The sequence below is a fragment of the Aquarana catesbeiana genome, linkage group LG08 (assembly GCF_042186555.1).
Source record: "Aquarana catesbeiana isolate 2022-GZ linkage group LG08, ASM4218655v1, whole genome shotgun sequence".
Taxonomy (NCBI): domain Eukaryota; kingdom Metazoa; phylum Chordata; class Amphibia; order Anura; family Ranidae; genus Aquarana; species Aquarana catesbeiana.
This window is the reverse complement of record NC_133331.1, coordinates 78,094,703-78,112,202: the sequence shown is the minus strand read 5'-3', so window position 1 is coordinate 78,112,202 and position 17,500 is coordinate 78,094,703. Positions and strand designations below refer to the sequence as shown.

The following is a 17,500-nucleotide window of genomic DNA, read 5'->3' as shown; positions in this document are numbered from 1 at the left end:
TTGGTGTTCCGCAGGGCATGTTCCCTACGTGATCAGTTGACTTGTAGTCATTATGTGTCCTTGAATCTTTCGAGACCTGGACCTAATGGGACCTTTAGATGTGGCGATTGCCCCCGCTGCCCTTGGGTCCTTGAGGGAAAGCAATTCATTTTACCCAATGGTGAAAATTTTATCCCACAAACTTTTGCAGACTGTGGGACCAGGGAGTTCATATACCTTATGGTATGTAGATGAAATGCCCCACCCTATTAGATTGTAAGCTCTTCTGAGCAGGGCCCTCTTAATCCTATTGTATTGTATTATAACTGTATTGTCTCCCTTTTATATTGTAAAGCGCTGCGTAAACTGTTGGCGTTATATAAATCCTGAATAATAATAATAATAATAATAATAATGCCTTTTACGTCGGTAAGACTATCCGAGAATTTAGGAAAAGGAAAGGTGACCACCTCTACCACTCTGGCAGAGGAAAACTCACTACCATACGTAGACATATTGGACTTTACCAGCTCTATGATATCTCTGTTGTCCAATTTCTAGTTCTCGAGGTGGTTCAACAAAACCTCAGGGGGGGTGACTGGGACCGAACAATCCTACAGAGGGAGACACTATGGATTGAACGGCTCAATGCCACCCTCCCCCCGGGTCTTAATAAAATGGTCTCTTACAAACCATTTTTGTGATCTATTTCTTGTCCTTTCTCCTATGTTGTTATCTGCTTCATTACTTTACTTTTCCTCCCCTACCCCTTTCCCCCTCTCCTTTCCCCATCTCTTTACCTTCTTCCTGTTCATCCCTTTCCTTTCCCTCACTTTTTCCCCATCGTGTGTTCCAGCCTGTGGGCTCGGCCAGGGCGCACTTGCGCAGTAGCACGAACCGTGCACCTGCGCAGTGCGAGTAAACTGACCCTGTAACGTCAGACACCGCCATTTGGCGGTGTGCATTGACGCCTGCAGGGTTGGGGAGCTCATATAGTGGTTCCTTCGGGACCACTATGTGAGCAGCAGTGACTCTCCATGCTGGGCTAATGGGATGGACGGTTGCATTTACAGGTGAGTGACGCTTGTTGAGAGCAGTGCGGGGGGTATGCTTTCCCTCAGCGTCCTCTCTCCTCCACTCTCTCCCCATTCCCCTATCCTCTCTCCCTTTCCCTTCTCCAACCCCCCTGACATTATGGTACAGCGATTGTGTTTCTTTTGCAGATTTGGTTGCCACTATAGGGACTTCTAGATAGATTAGTCATCTGTGCCCATACAGTCACAGTGGCCTCTGCATTATTTTGGAGCTATCTTTGATTGTGCTCCCATCTAACTTTATCCTGTTCTGCCCCACATTCCATCCAGCTCATGCAATTGCTCTACTATGGCCAGTTTAACCTCCCTGGCGATATGATTATTTCGGATTTTAGGTGCTGAAAGCGGTACCATTATTTTGCATGGAAATTTGGCGTTTTTATATTGTAGGTCTGTAAATCTTAACAATAACACACTTAAATCTGTCCAAACCATAGTCTAGTAGATATCCCGGGTATGATAAAGTTTGAAACACAAAAACATAAATTATAATATAATAAATAAAAATAAATAATTTAAAAAAATTTAAAAAAATAGTAATAAAATAAATTTCCCCACAATTCACTATCGCTCAATTCTGCAAGTGTTCTAATTTATTATCGCTGTTTTCTAGCTGGTCTAAAGCCACTTTTGACGTAAAGGGACGCTTTTTGGTTGCTATGGACAATCTCCAGTTTCCAGGCAGAAAGAACAGTGTATATCATGTAAAACTGCATGCAGGGCATGGGCCAGAGCACTGGGGACAAAAGGGATGTGAAATCATTTCATACAGTACTGTAATCTGTAAGATTACAGTACTGTATGTGTTATGATTTTGACAGTTTTTTGAATTTGCCGCCAGGCTCCGCCCCCGTGCGTCGCGCCGCTCGCAGGGAACGGAGCCTGGCACGGAGAGGCTTCGGAGGAGGATGGAGCCCGCAGACACTGCGGGGGACATCGCAGGATCCCGGGGACAAGGTAAGTAAAGCCGCCCCAGGATCCTGCAATGCGATCCCGAGTGTGGCTCGGGGTTACCGCTAATGGTACTGAATTTTAACCCCGAGCCACACTCGGGAAAACCGCCAGGGAGGCTACCAGTCTGGTGAGTTGCTTATTGAAATATATGCTACTGTGGTGGGCCAGGTGGTTTTCTGTCCACAATTTCGGCACTTCCCCCCTCCCCTTCCCCCTTTCCCTTGGTTTTTAGCCCCTCCCCCCCACCCTACACCCCCACAACCCCCCTCCCTTCTTATCCCCTTCCCATTTCCCCTGCATAGGGTTTCTTCCTACACTATCACCATTTCATCACTATCTCTCCCCTTTTCTTTCCACACATTCACTTCACACCACTCACTTCTTTTCATCCCTTGGTTTTCCTGCATTCTTTTCCCTTCTTTCCTCCCCATCCCCAGCCCCCCCCCCCCCCCGCCTTTTCCTTCACGCCTACATTTACCACCTCACACTTTGATTGTCCAGTCCCTTCCGTTCCTTTCCCCTCCCCCTCTTCAACCCCCCCTTTCGCCATCCCCCCCTCCCTTCTTATTCTGCCTCACAGAGGCACTGGTTTGGTTCCTCTACCACACCACCTTTTGTGGAAAACTTATTTATATTTTAACCTTTATCATTACCTTTTAATTAGAGATTGTCATTCACAATCCCCCTTGTCCGCTGCGGGGGGATTTTGTCGGGGTCCAATCGCTAGTTGGTTTCGTTCAAACGGGTGAGCGGGTCTTCCTACCTTAACATTGATTGTAATATGTTGTTAAAATTTATTTTGTCCTGTAATTATGCTTTGTCTAAATGTATTACTCCATAGACCAATCCTTCTGAAGAAGCAGTCTATACCGCGAAACCGGTAGAGGATACAACTTATACCCCACTCCAACAGAAACTCTACGGGGGAACCCATTAGTAGTTAGTTATTTGTGGTGTATTTTTTAATACCCCTGTATGTTTTTTATATGTATTAAAGTTTGATTTTTATCACAACTAATTTGTCATTGTATCAGTACCGAGATAGTCCATTAACCACTATAGGTGGTTATGTGTATTGGTCAGCATCAGCAACTGCCCTCACATTTCCACCTTTCCAATTTTTCATATATCAACTTGGATGATGGTACTTTCATACCTTATATCAATTATTAATATATGAGGCTATACTCAAAAATGTCATACTTTGGCAAAATATAAATAAGTGAAATAAAATCAAAAACAAAAAAAAAAACAAAAAAAAAAACACATTTTAAAGAACTGAGATGTTAAAAATTATACATATACCAGTACAGGATGGTTCTATACTATGACCTATTGCAAGGAACACAAACCACTGCGAATTCCAAGTAAGGTGGAAGGGTTGGCCTACACAACTGATCTCAAATGACCCTGTCAATCTGTGCCACTACCTGACATCACTATCTGAAGGTTATAATTAAAAAAAACTTAAAACTCAATTGAACCACTTTAAATTATTTTTGTAATGCAGTCTGATTGCCTATGCAGTAATAAATTCTTCTTTTTTTTTTTTTTTTTTTATTTCTTCTGCAGTTAGGACAGGCTCCACTGAACACTGTGCTAATGAACGTCTCTATCACTCCCTGAGTAGTGCTGCTGATTAGACAGTGTTCAGGGGAGTAAATGGCCGGGCTGGGCTACTTTTTTTAGTGTGGAAAGCTACTATTTGCTGTGAGCACAGAGCCTTTTTAATCCTTGTTGCAAAAAAAGGAAAAGAAAAAAAAAAAGAGAGGGATCATTTCTACTGTTTTTACTGCCTGACTGAATTACAGTAATAAATTAAAACAGTTCACTTCAGTTCAGTTCATTTTTAAGAAAAATTGGAACAGCACTTTATAATGCCTGGGATGTTCAATGGAGACCTCTATCTCTGAGCACTTTGTGACAGCTGCGGTTCCCCTCTCCTGAGAGTTTCTGTAAGACAATACATTTTCAGTCCTGTGTATTCCATGTTCACATCAGTGTTTTTTTTTTTTCTTTTCAATTTTTTTCAGTTTTCCTGCACGCGTTCTGCATGGGCACAAAAAAAAAAAAAAAAAAAAAAAAAAAATTAAACCTATTCTCTATGTGCCCTGTTCACAACACTGGTATCACATGCAGATTTTTTCAGCACAGGAATCTGCAATGTGTTTGCAGTTTTATGCATGGAAAAAAAGAACTGGCATGACATTGGCACTGTGGTGTGAACAGGGCACATCAATGACACATGAAAACTGATGTCAATGTGCATAAAAACTCACTGAAACGTAGATGAAAACTGATGTGTACTCATATCTCTGAGCGAAATCTGCAAGGATTTCCCATCTGTTTTCAGGTGTGAATGAGTCCTAAAAGCAGATGTTAAAATTGCGAACAGTCAGGGTCTTTATTGAAGAAGAGAGATGCAAACTGTCTTTTCTGCAATAACTTATCTGCATTTCTAAAATAAAATACACTCACCGGTCTGTTCGCAATCCCCTGTAGAATGTAAACGGAGTGCGACTGCACTCCTGCAAATGGGCGCCAGCCAATAAAAATGGCTGAAGACTGGCACCAGAAGAAGTCTGGGAGAAGATGTCAGTGCTGGCAGGGGACTTTGCAAGCATCGAACCATTGGACCTAAGCATTTTTACCATTAGTTCCACTTTAACACAATTAGACCCTCTCACTTAGTCATGTAACTGTCATTTTTTGAACCTTATTGAACTATTTTTTAAATATGGATACAGATCCTGGAACGTTAGCTTTGTGTAACATCAGGTACTTGAATGGAGTAAAAACACCGTTCACTAAACCTGTATATATACAGACAAGACCAATATTGTGTACTCATTGAAGCACCCTTTGAAATAATTATTTTTTTTCAGTTCACCGCCTCATTGAGAAGTGCAATGAAGAAGTAGTTTGTCATTCAGTCTACATTAGTCGGATAACAGATGCACTATTCTGCAAGTCCTTTTCCCCACTGTTAAAGTTTGAATTTGCAGTGTGCATGATTTATTTTGAATGGTAGTCCTTTCATTTAGCACACATAGCACGAAACTCACACAAGTTGGAAGCTGGCTGCGATCATCCTGGCATTGGTGCTCGTTTACTCTATCAGCTGCAAGCAAAACTTGTAATATATATGGGGGACTGTACAAGAAGATGCTAAACATAAACAATAGACATCTTGGAACTTGTTACCGTCTTTTCTTGGCATTAGTGTCCGGTTCTCCTTCTTCATCGCTAAAATCGGATTCGTAGCCTTGGTAGCCGCGTGCCTGCATAAACAATAAATAATAAATGTAGGAACCTTGGCTGTGACAGGTTTACAGCTTTTACAGCTGCTCTCACTTTAAATAAGTAACTTTATGGGCAGATTTACACTTATGCGCTCTGCTATGGTGCATTACCACACTTGAGCTAATGTGTATTGTATTAAAGCAGCCCGATGTACTGCGGGGGGGGGGGGAATAGTGCAGAGGGCCAAGATGCATCATGCAGGTGTGTAGTTCATGATGATTGGCATAAGAACACACCACAGCTGCCCAATTTTTTTTTATGTTTGCTACACCAGCCCAGCATCCAGCTTGCTACAGGAGGCACCTGAAGGAGGGAGGAGCTGACAGCACTAGCAGGGATTACCAGAAGAGGCGGAAAGTAGAGGTGCACCGCATAGACATCTTGGTGCTGAAACCGAAACCAAAGATTCAGAATGTATTTGGCTGAAACCGAAAATGACAGTTTTAACCACTTGCTGACCGCCTCATGCAGATATACTGCGTCCCCAGTAGTTTATGGTTCCCAAAAACGCAGTGTTAGCGGGATCAGCCCAGATACCTGCTAGCACCTGCGTTTTGCCCCTCCGCCCGGCCCAGCCCACCCAAGTGCAGTATCAATCGATCACTGTCACTTACGAAACACAACACACATAACTGCAGCGTTTTTTTGGTAGCGTTTGAGTCAGTCGCTAACAGTCAGGAGCTTTTTTACATGTGAGTCTCACTAGTGTACCAGTAAATTTAGAGCCCAAAATGGCAAATCGAAGGTACACTAGTGAAGAGGCCTACACGTTTCTGAGCATGACAGATAGTGAAGAGGAAGTCACTCATTTGCCAGATTCAGGCTCAGAATACGATCCTGTAGATGACAGCGGTTCCATGACAGATAGCTCTGACGACGGAGTTGTGGTCCCTGCCAACGTCAGGCGTACCAGACCCCGATCTTCTTCTGCTGTTGAGGTGCAAGAACCGTAGGGCTCTCGTATGGAGCAGAGAAGTACTAGTGCCGCCCATCCTTCTGGTGAACTGGCAAGCACCAGCGGCCTAGTACACACTGGTCGTAGTCAAACCAGCACTGCAATAACACGTGGTGACGTGGCGAGTCCCATAAGTGCAGTTCAAGCTGGTGAGGTGGCAAGCACAAGTAGTGTCCCGCTGCCACCAAGAAAAAGACAAACACAGGCCCGTCGTGCCCCCTTCCTGCTGCACTCGCCAACCCTAATTGGGAACCCTCCACTTCTGCAGCACCCGTACTTCCTCCATTCACTGGCCAACCCGGCATTCAGGTGAAACAGTTGATTTTACATCACTTGATTTCTATTCGCTGTTTTTCTCCGAAGATCTCTATAGATCTATTGTGGACCAAAGTAATTTGTATGCTGGTCTATACATCGCCACTAATCCCCAGTCCTCCCTTGCCAAAGATTGGAAACCAACTACGGTTTCCGAATTTTTCGACCTTTCTGGGTCTATCCCTCCTCATGGGCATAACTAAAAAGAGTGAGTTGCGGTCATATTGGTCCACTGACCCAATTCACCATATGCCCGTGTTCTCTGCCTTCATGACCAGGGCACGATATGAGCAGATCTTGCGGTTCATGCATTTCAACAACAATGAACTCTGTCGTCCTTGTGGAAACCCTGGATACGATGGGCCCTACAAAATTTGGCCCCTCTTAAACCACTTCAACCAACGTTTTGCAGACTTGTTCACTCCCCATCAAGTTGTCTGCGTTGAGGAGTCCCTGATTAAGTTTTCTGGCCACTTGTCTTGCAAACAGTGTCTTCCCAGACACTGTGCCAGATACGGGGTCAAGATGTATAAGCTTTGTGACAGGGCCACAGGCTATACATGTAGATTTATGGTTTACAAGGGAAAAGATAGTCACGTAGAGCCGCCAAACTGCCCAGATTACATAGGGAGTGCTGGCAAGATTGTGTGGGACTTGGTGTCACCCTTATTCGGAAAGGGGTACCATTTGTATGTAGACAATTATTACACGAGCGTGCCACTTTTTAGTCACTTGTGTGATCATCAGATAGGAGCATGTGGCACCGTGCGACCTAATCGCCGGGGCTTACCTCAGAGGCTTGTAGATTCCCGTCTTAGGCTGGGGGAGAGAGCCTGCTTCAAGTGTAATAATTTGCTCGCTGTGAAGTGAAGTGGAGGGATAATAAGAATGTTTTCGTTCTTACCTCCCTTCATGCAGACACGACGGTCCAAATTTCTACGGCGACTGGTGTTGTGGAGAAACCCCTCTGTGTCCACGAATATAACCAAAATATGGGAGGGGTGGACCTCAACGACCAGTTTTTGGCGCCGTACCTAGTTGCCCGTAAGGCCAGACACTGGTATAAAAAAGTGTCTGTATACTTATTTCAATTGGCTTTGCTGAACGCTCATGTGCTATACAGAGCTTCAGGACGGACTGGATCCTTCCTTAAATTCCAGGAAGAGATCGTCAGAGCCCTTCTGTTTTCAGTAAGCCGGCTGCATGAGAGGCCCCCGAGTACCCCCCCCGAGTACCCCTACCCAACGAGCCCCCCAAAGAAGATGTCATGCCTGCAGCAAGCGCGGATATAGGCGTGACACCCACTATTATTGTCCCTCCTGTCCTGACAATCCTGGTCTTTGCATTGGTGAATGTTTTGAACGCTACCATACACTAGTTGAGTTTTAGCGTAGGGTACAGCACTGCATAGACTAGGACACACTTTCACATGGTCTCCCAAATGCCATCGCATTTAGTAAAAAAAACAAAAATAGTTTTTTCTCTCTCTATCTCTCTCATAATGTTATATTGTTATTATGTTTTATCATGTTTGCTTTTCAGGTATGTAAATTTTTTTATACTTTACTGTTTACTGTGTTTTATTGTTAACCATTTTTTTGTTTTCAGGTACGCCATTCGGCTGCAGCGCGGATTAATTTATCTTGACAGCAACAGCGTTTGCTCCCACAATACATAAAGCCGTGACTCCAGCGCTGTAGGAGGTGATTTCACTACCACAGTTAAAAAAAAGAGCATATATGCCGAAGCATGGGGGCAGCAGGGGTGGAGGAGCGATTTGCTCCTAACTTTTGCGGGCGGATGCCCCCATGCTTCGGCATATATATATTTTAGGCACAGATTGCGTTAAAAAATGTTTTATTTTTTACTATTTTTTTTGTATTTGCGTTGCAGGTATGGTATGTCTTACTGTTATACTGTACTGTTACTTTGTTTTATTGTTAACCATCATTTGCTTAGCAGGTACGCCATTCAGCTGCAGCACGGATTTATTTATCTTGACAGGAACAGCGTTTGCTCCCACAATACATAAAGTCGTGACTCCAGCGCTGTAGGAGGTGGTTTCACCACCACAGTTAAAAACAAAATGGTGCATGTATGCCCATCATTAGAAGTGGGTGGATAAAAGGAGGTATTCTAATGGTGGGCATACCCACCAATCAATCTTTTTTTCGTTCAGCCCGCAGGCTGCATGAAAAAAAAAAAAGATTACAATATATGCCCAACAAGGACCAGCAACGTACTGGTGTGTTGCTGGACTTTGAGTGGTTATACCAGAATGATGCCTGCGGGTTTAGGTATAATCTTGGTATCATTCTTTTCAGCCAGCGGTCGGCTTTCACGTAAAAAGCAATCCTATCGGCTACTTAGCCTCTAGACTGCTTTTACAAGAAATGGCCTCCCACCGTGTTCCATGGTTTTCTCTGGCTCTCCTGTCCCAACAGGGAACCTGAGAATGCAACTATTGGTTCCGCCAGCTGATCAGAGAACAGAATGGCTCCAATCATCTCTATGGCCTAAGAAATCGGAAGCTACGAGCATTTCATGACTTAGATTTTGCCAGATGTAAACAGCGCCATTGGGAAATTGGGAAAGCATTTTATCACACCGATCTTTGTGTGGTCAGATGCTTTGAGGGAAGAGGAGAGATCTAGGGTCTAATAGACCCCAATTTTTTCAAAAAAAAAGAGTACCTGTCACTACCTATTGCTATCATAGGGGATATTTACATTCCCTGAGATAACAATAAAAATGATAAAAATGATAAACAAAAATGAAAAGGAACAGATCATCTTTTTTATTGCATCAAACATTTGGGCAATATAATGTGTTTTAGTGCATTAAAATAAAAAAAAGTGTGTTTTTTCCCAAAAAATGCGTTTGCAAAATCGCTGCGCAAATACTGTGTGAAAAAAAAAAATGAAACACCCACCATTTTAATCTGTAGGGCCTTTGCTTTAAAAATATATATATATATATATATATAATGTTTGGGGGTTCAAAGTAATTTTCTTGCAAAACAAAAAAAAAAAATTTTCATGTAAACAAAAAGTGTCAGTAAGGGCTTCAAGTGATTAGAAGAGTGGGTGATGTGTGACATAAGCTTCTAAATGTTGTGCATAAAATGCCAGGACAGTTCAACCTCCCCAACCAAATGACCCCATTTTGGAAAGTAGACACCCCAAGCTATTTGCTGAGAGGCATGTCAAGTCCATGAAATATTTTATATTGTGACACAAGTTGCGGGAAAAAGACACTTTTTTTTTTTTTTTTTTTTGCACAAAGTTGTCACTAAATGATATATTGCTTAAACATGCCATGAGCATATGTGAAATTACACCCCAAAATACATTCTGTTGCCTCTCCTGAGTACGGGGATACCACATGTGTGAGACTTTTTTGGGAGCCTAGCCGCGTGCGGGACCCCAAAAAACCAAGCACCGCCTTCAGGATTTCTAAGGGTGTAAATGTTTTATTTCACTCCTCACTGCCTAACACAGTTTTGGAGGCTATGGAATTCCCAGACGGCACAACCCCCCCCCCCAAATGACCCCATTTTGGAAAGTAGACACACCAAGCTATTTGCTGAGAGGTATGGTGAGTATTTTGCAGACCTCACTTTTTGACACAAAGTTTTGAAAATTGAAAAAAGAAAAAAAAAATGTTTTTCTTCCTTTTTTTCATTTTCAAAAACAAATGAGAGCTGCAAAATACTCACCATGCCTCTCAGCAAATAGCTTGGGGTGTCTACTTTCCAAAATTGGGTCATTGGGGGGGGGGGGGGTTGTGCTATCTTGGCATTTTATGGCCTCCGAAACTGTGATAGGCAGTGAGGAGTGAAATCAAAAATTTACGCCCTTAGAAATCCTGAAGGCGGTGATTGGTTTTCGGGGCCCCGTATGCGGCTAGGCTCCCAAAAAGTCCCACACATGAGATATCCCCATACTCAGGAGAAGCAACAGAATGTATTTTGGGGTGTAATTCCACATATGCCAATGGCCTGTGTGAGCAATATATCATTTAGTGACAACTTTGTGCAAAAAAAAAAAAAAAAAAAGGGTTTGTCATTTTCCCACAACTTGTAGCAAAATATAAAATATTCCATGGACTCAACATGCCCCATGTTGCTGAAGACATGTGGCTGAATACATTTTGGCCTAAATGTATGACGAAAGCCGAGTGCTTTCACACTGGAGCGCTGCGCTGGCAGGACGCTAAAAAATGTCCTGCAAGCAGCTTCTTTGAGGCACTGTAGGAGCGGTGTATACAAACAAAAACGACAGTAAAGCAACGCAGTGCTGTAACGCAAAAAATGGCCTGATCAGGAAGTGGGTAAATCCTCCCGGGGCTAAATTGGTTAAAGTGATACTAAACACACATGGTTTAATTTCCATTGTTCCTTCTATTCTGTATGTGGATGTTCGCACTAATTAGACCCCTTTTACACTGGGGCTTTTCGGCCGCTAGCGGGGTGCTTTTTAACTAGGGATCGACTAATCTTGTTTTTTCTGTGTCGATACGATACCGATATTTCGGCAACCTCTCAGGCTGATAGCCGATATTGTCTGCCGATATTCTGTACATTAAAAAAAAAAAAAAAGTGTAAAATTTTAATTTTTATTGCTGTCAGAAGGAATGTAAACATCCCTTGTGACAGTAATAGGCAGTGACAGGTACTCTTTATGGAGGGTTTGGAGGTCTATAAGACCCTAAACCCCTCCTCTGCACTTGAAAGTATTCAAAACGTCAAGATCAGCATTTTTGAATACTTTCTATTTTTTAAAACTGGCACCTTTAAGATGCCAATAATCCGGGAAGTGATGACATTGCTTCCGGGTTACTAGATCCGAGACCTGAACGAAGCATTGGCTTTGTTCGGGTCTTCGGCCAGCCGGTGGACCTGCCGGCTGGTTGCTTGGGCCTCCCTTTGCGACGGGAGATCCAGGCTGAGCATCAGAACGTCCCACAAGCGCACTGCCCCGGTGTGAAAAGTCGCACTAGAATGAATGGCAGGCGGTTTTTAGGTGCTTAGCATAGGCTATTTCAAACGCTAAAGAGCCTGAAAACAACCCCAGTGTGAAAGGGTTTGTATTTGAAAAAAACAAACAAACACATCTAAGTACCTTTTTTCTGATATCCAGCTGTCACATGACCCAGATCTTTCCCAACCTGTCTGCAGGGAAACATAAGCAGGAGGAGCTTCTAGTCCTTTACTGCTGGTCACATGGTCAAAATAAAAATTATAATAACAGCCTTTGGAATACCGAGTAAAAATAAATAATATCAGTAAACTGTTTTAAATTGTCATACAAATATATTTAAAATCAAATCTTTATTATTTTGTGGAAATAACTTGGTGTGGGCAGATTTCTGCCAGTCACAGGCTGTGTCCTAAAATAAGGCAGAGGTGAAGCCTCCATTAATCTACACGTAATATCCCACCCCCATTGTGGTTAGCAGGCATGGAGGAGGAGGAAGGGAGTGGGCTGTCATTTACCACTGTGTATACATCCACATGTGTGTCTCTGTAGTCACATGGGATGCTCAGATATTATAGGGAGGAAATCCTCAGCATAGAAACTCACTGAAAACTGAGCATGTGCAGAGTTACCACCACATCTGCAAAATCCCTAGCTGAACTGGGGCCATTAACAGAAGTTAGAGATAGAGAGCAGCAGGATCAGCCAGGTTTTTGCAGAAGACAAACTTCATAGTGAGTATGAATAGCATGTAATACAGCATTTACTGATCGCTTTATGATGTGGGTTTAGTGACACTTTATCTGAACAAGCTGAAATTAGAAGCCGATTGGCTACCATGCACAGCTGCACCAGATTTTGCACTCTCCAGTTTTAGGAAATCTCCTCCAAAGAGTTTCTAATGATTAGTGGGGGTCAATCTGATATTTATTGTGGTCTGCAGTGATGAGAAAATGCAAAGATGGGGGATAGAAAATGTTTCTCGAACTAACAAATTTCTAATAGTGTGAGTGGTTTTGGTCCAGGAATTTCCATTCATTCCAAAATCAAATGAAGTTCTTTTGAGGGACATTCCTGCAGTCATTGAGGGCCAGTTCACACCACAAGCAGTCCAGTGCGCTTTTTCTGCATCAAAAAACGCATGGAAAGTAGGTTATATGGTTTTCAATGGCATAGTTCACACCAGTCTGTTTCAGTTCCAGAAAAAAAAAAGTAGAACATGCTGCATTTTTTCTGCACTGGAACGCGGTAAAATGCCTCAAAACCGCAGTGAAAGGGACCAAAAACGCACTGGAACACACGCCCTTATTTTAGGGCCAGTTCACACCATAGAAACCCAGTCTGGATGCGTTCCAGATGCTTTTCTGCATGCGTGTTTTTGGTGCGTTTTTGATGCATTCCAGTGCATTTTTCCCCCCTCTTTTTTCCTAACCTTAAATAAGGACGTGTGTTCCAGTGCATTTTTGGTGCATTCCAGTGCATTTGTGATGCGATTTACTGTGTTCCGGTACAGTCCAGTGCAGAAAAAAAAATGCAAAATGTTCTACTTTTTTTTTTTTTTTCTGGAACTGGAAAGCCCTGGTGTGAACTATGCCATTGAAAATTATATCACCTACTTTCCATGCGTTTTTGATGCAGAAAAAAAATGCACTGGACTGCATGTTATGTGAACTGGCCCTTAAGGTTAAGGCCCCTTTCACACTGGGGCGGTGTGGGCTGCTAGCAGCTGAAGAAAGAGTTAATAGCGCCCGTGTTGCGGCGCTGCCAAAGTGCTTTGGCAGCGCTGCCCATTCATTTCAATGGGCAGGGGCAGTGGAGGAGCGCTGTATACACCGCTCCCGCACCAAAGATGCTGCTTGCAGGACTTTTTTTTCTGTCCTGCAAGCACACCGCTCCAGTGTGGAAGCCCTCGAGCTTTCCCACTGGGGTGGCTTGAGAGGCGCTTTACAGTCGCTATTTTTAGCGCTAAACGCCTGAAAGATACACTGGACTGCATGTTATGTGAACTGGCCCTAAAGCCTCGTGCACACGATCAGATTTTCGGCAGGGAATTGTGTGATGATGATGACAGATTGTTTGCCTAAAATCCGACCGTTAGTACGCTCCATCAGACAATTGTTGGCCAACTTTCCACCAACAAATGTTGGACGGCAGGCTAGTAAATTTTCGGTGGACAGCAGTCTGTTTTCCCAGGTTGTCACCAGAATCAGTGTCCCCATTGGAAGATTTCCCACTACTACTGTTGTGGGGACAGTAATATAATGTGTGGGGGTTTCTTTTTTATTTGGACGGACTAATGTCTTTTTTTTTTTTTAACTTAGTTATGTAACCCAACATCTGGGATTTTCTTTCACTTTCGATGAGAACATGAAACAAAACAATAATAGAGAGGGGGGCTCTCCCTAAGGGGGGTACAGGCAGAAAAAAATCCCTCTCCACTCCGTCCAAAACTAAGAAAAAAAAAAGCTGCCTTATTTTGTGCAGAGTAAATTAAAGAAGCCTGCTGGGAGTTGTAGTCCTCCTAGGTGGCCTTCCCTGTCATGCATGAAATGCTGGGACTTGTAGTCTTCCAAGAAAAATCTACTTAGTTATGTACACTACAATGCAGGGAATGCTGGGGCTTGTAGTCCTCCTGGAGGTCCTGCACAACTATGCAGCCTGCCAGCAAAGCATGCTGCGACTTGTAGTCCTCCTAGGGGCAATGTACACAGCCTGGAAAGGAATGCTGGGACTTGTAGTCTCCCTGGTGACTATTCCTCAGCTATATACACTGCCTGGCAGGGAATGCTGGGACTTGTAGTCTCCCTGGTGACTATTGCTCAGCTATGTACACTGCCTGGAAGGGAATGCTGGGACTTGTAGTCTCCCTGGTGACTATTGCTCAGCTATGTACACTGCCTGGCAGGGAATGCTGGGAGTTTTAGTCTCCCTGGTGACTATTGCTCAGCTATGTACACTGCCTGGCAGGGAATGCTGGGAGTTGTAGTCTCCCTGGTGACTATTGCTCAGTTATGTACATTGCCTGGCAGGGAATGCTGGGAGTTTTAGTCTCCCTGGTGACTATTGCTCAGCTATGTACACTGCCTGGCAGGGAATGCTGGGAGTTGTAGTCTCCCTGGTGACTATTCCTCAGCTATGTACACTGCCTGGCAGGGAATGCTGGGAGTTGTAGTCTCCCTGGTGACTATTGCTCAGTTATGTACACTGCCTGGCAGGGAATGCTGGGACTTGTAACCCCACCAGTGCAGAGCCCCCAGCCCGAATTACACCCCGCCCCCCAGATGTAGACACAGAAATGTACTCACATAATTGGACACCATGTCCCCTTCCTTCACACAACACACGGCGTGCAGCACTATAAACAGTCCGATGGGAAACACAGCATGTCGCGCATAGTTCCGCTGCAGTACAGGTAGATGGACAGCAGGGGGCCCAAGACTGGCTCTGGATAAGGAGTGGGTGTCGTGCAGGGAGGACGAGCCGGGCACATTGGCAGGCGGGGGAGGGGATGGACTGATTAGGCGCTGACCAGGGGAATTGGGCGCAATGGCTGTAGGCTGGGGTTGGTGATGAAGGAGGAGGAGGAGGTCACATCATTCAATGAATCTTTTTATGAAGGGAAATGGATGGGCTGCTATTGCTGACTGGAGTATGGAAATGCTGGTTGCCTGGCTGTCATTGTGACTCGGTATTTCCTGACATACCAGAGGAGTGCGGGTGAGGGGTCCACACTCCGCCATGACCCCCAGAGACTTGGGAATTGTCTCTGGGTGGGGGGAAGGGCTTCATGCGTTCACAATGACTTCTAGAGAGGGAACACGGGCCGTGTACATCCGCCATAATGCCACCATTGTATGAGGTACATTTCTACCAAAGTTTGATGATATAATCTAGGGTGGCACCGATACGAGGCAGGCATTTGAAACCGAAACCATCGCCGTGCGATTCCTGTCCAAAACGCATGCAGTTTCCCGCTCTGCTCCTGTGTGAACCCAGACAAAATGGTTGCTCATCATTATTCAGAAATGGAGTAATCCCTCGTTCACATTGAATGCAGCTTTGAAATTGGGCGACTTCAACTGAAATCACACGATTTCAGTGCGACTCTGAAGACTTCTGTGTGGCTCCATGTACAGAAGTCTATGCAAGTCGCACCTGAAAGCAGTGAAAGAACTACACCACAAAGTCAGCGTCACACCGATTAGAACAGCGCCATTGTCGACGATGGGGTGAGACTTGTCATGTGACTTCACCAGTCAAATTACTGCCCATGGTTTTCATCCAAAAATTCAAGCAGTCAGAAGATCTCATTTTTTATTTTATCTGCTCTTAAAGGATATCTAAAGGTTTTTTTGTTTTTTTTTTAACCACTTAAGGGCCAAGCCTCTTTCTGAGATTTGTTGGGTTTTTTTGCTAGAAAATTACTTAGGACCCCCAAACATTATACTTTGTATTTTTTTTCTAACACCCTAGAGCAGTGATGGCGAACCTTGGCACCCCAGATGTTTTGGAACTACATTCCCCATGATGCTCTACTACACTTTTGAAGTCACTTCCGCCCTGCAGTGATATGGAGACGGGTGGGGGCCATCTTCCCCTCACTCATCTCCATACCCAGGCAGGAGACAGACGCGACCGGAGCCGGACGGCTGCCCACGGCTCCGGTAAGCGACGGAGGGCACCGGACCGCAGCGGGAGGGGGGGGCCCCTCTCCCACCGACGATAAAAGTGTTCTCGCTGTGAATCCGCTTCTATCTTAAACCGGACTGCTCACTGAAGACGAGGATACCAGGGTTATGGCAGCTAGCTGCTGCCATAACAACAATATCCTCCTTCAAAATAACGACTGTGGGCGGTCCGGAAGTGGTTAAACAAACATGTCATACTTGCCTCCTCTGTGCAGTTGGTTTTGCACAGAGTGGCCCCGATCCTCCTCTTCTGGGGTCCCTTTAGCCATGCTCCTGGCTCCTCCTCTTCTCGAGTGGCCCGTTGGAGAGCTGCTCTACCTCGGGGCACTCGTGCGGGCGCGCTCCTGTGTCCTGCTGCTGCTGCATCTATTGGCACAGACAGCAGGACTCGGCCTCGGCTCCTGCATCATTGGATTTGATTGACAGCAGTGGGAGCCAATGGCTGTGCTGCTATCAAGCTATTCAATCAGGACCCGAGACACTGGCTGGAGCTGGTGTGCTTGTCCCTGTAGCTGGAAAGACCGGGTTCAGGTAAGTAAAAGGGGGGATCTGGGGGGCTGCTGCATCACAGGAGTTTTTTCATCTTAATGCATAGAAAGGTGAAAAACCCTGAGGGTTTACAACCCCTTAAAAAAAAAAAAAAAAAAGGAAACTCTCTGCATATAGCAAAGTCTGAAGACAGCAAACAACAACAGTATTTATTTACAACAGTAAATTCTAAATGACACTGCCCCCTGCACATTACACTTCTCCCCGCACATTACACCCCCCTGCACCTCACACCACCCCCTGCACATTCCACCCCCCCGCCCACTGCACAGCCCCCCTGCACATTACACCTCCCCCCCCCTGCACATTACACAGCCTTGCCCATTCCACACCGCCCCCCTGCCCATTCCACACTGCCCCCCTGCCCATTCCACACCGCCCCTCTGCACACTCCACACCCCCCTGCACATTCCATCGCCCCCCTGCACATTCCACATTGTCCCCCCTACACATTCCACACTGTCCCCCCCTACACATTCCACACTGTCCCCCCCTACACATTCCACACTGTCCCCCCTACACATTCCACACTGTCCCCCCCTACACATTCCACATTGTCCCCCCCTACACATTCCACACCACCCCCCTCTGCACATTCCACACTGTCCCCCCTACACATTCCACACTGTCCCCCCCTACACATTCCACATTGTCCCCCCCTACACATTCCACACCACCCCCCTC

The 17,500-nt window shown here is 44.9% G+C and overlaps 1 protein-coding gene and 2 long non-coding RNA genes across 4 annotated transcripts in view; 1 reads left to right on the top strand and 2 right to left on the bottom strand.

Annotated features, from left to right (window-relative positions):
* The window catches only part of LOC141105868 (protein FRA10AC1), a 96,672-nt gene extending 81,631 nt beyond the window's left edge, over positions 1–15,041 (bottom strand). For both annotated transcript variants that reach the window (XM_073596023.1, XM_073596024.1), the window contains exons 1-2: positions 14,885–15,041; positions 5,232–5,308 (exon numbers count right to left, since the gene is read on the bottom strand). In XM_073596023.1, the coding sequence (XP_073452124.1) occupies positions 5,232–5,308; positions 14,885–14,899 (92 nt within the window). In that variant the 5' untranslated portion in view covers positions 14,900–15,041. The remainder of the gene's footprint in view (positions 1–5,231; positions 5,309–14,884) is intronic.
* On the bottom strand, positions 3,860–4,394 carry LOC141105869 (uncharacterized). Its single transcript, XR_012235668.1, has 2 exons — positions 4,307–4,394; positions 3,860–4,076 (listed from the first exon to the last, which is right to left on the bottom strand). It is a non-coding gene; the product is annotated as an uncharacterized lncRNA (long non-coding RNA).
* Positions 15,042–16,115: 1,074 nt separating the features above from the next.
* The window catches only part of LOC141105269 (uncharacterized), a 37,832-nt gene continuing 36,447 nt past the window's right edge, over positions 16,116–17,500 (top strand). The window contains exon 1 of the long non-coding RNA XR_012235547.1: positions 16,116–16,243. This is a non-coding gene — a long non-coding RNA (uncharacterized lncRNA). The remainder of the gene's footprint in view (positions 16,244–17,500) is intronic.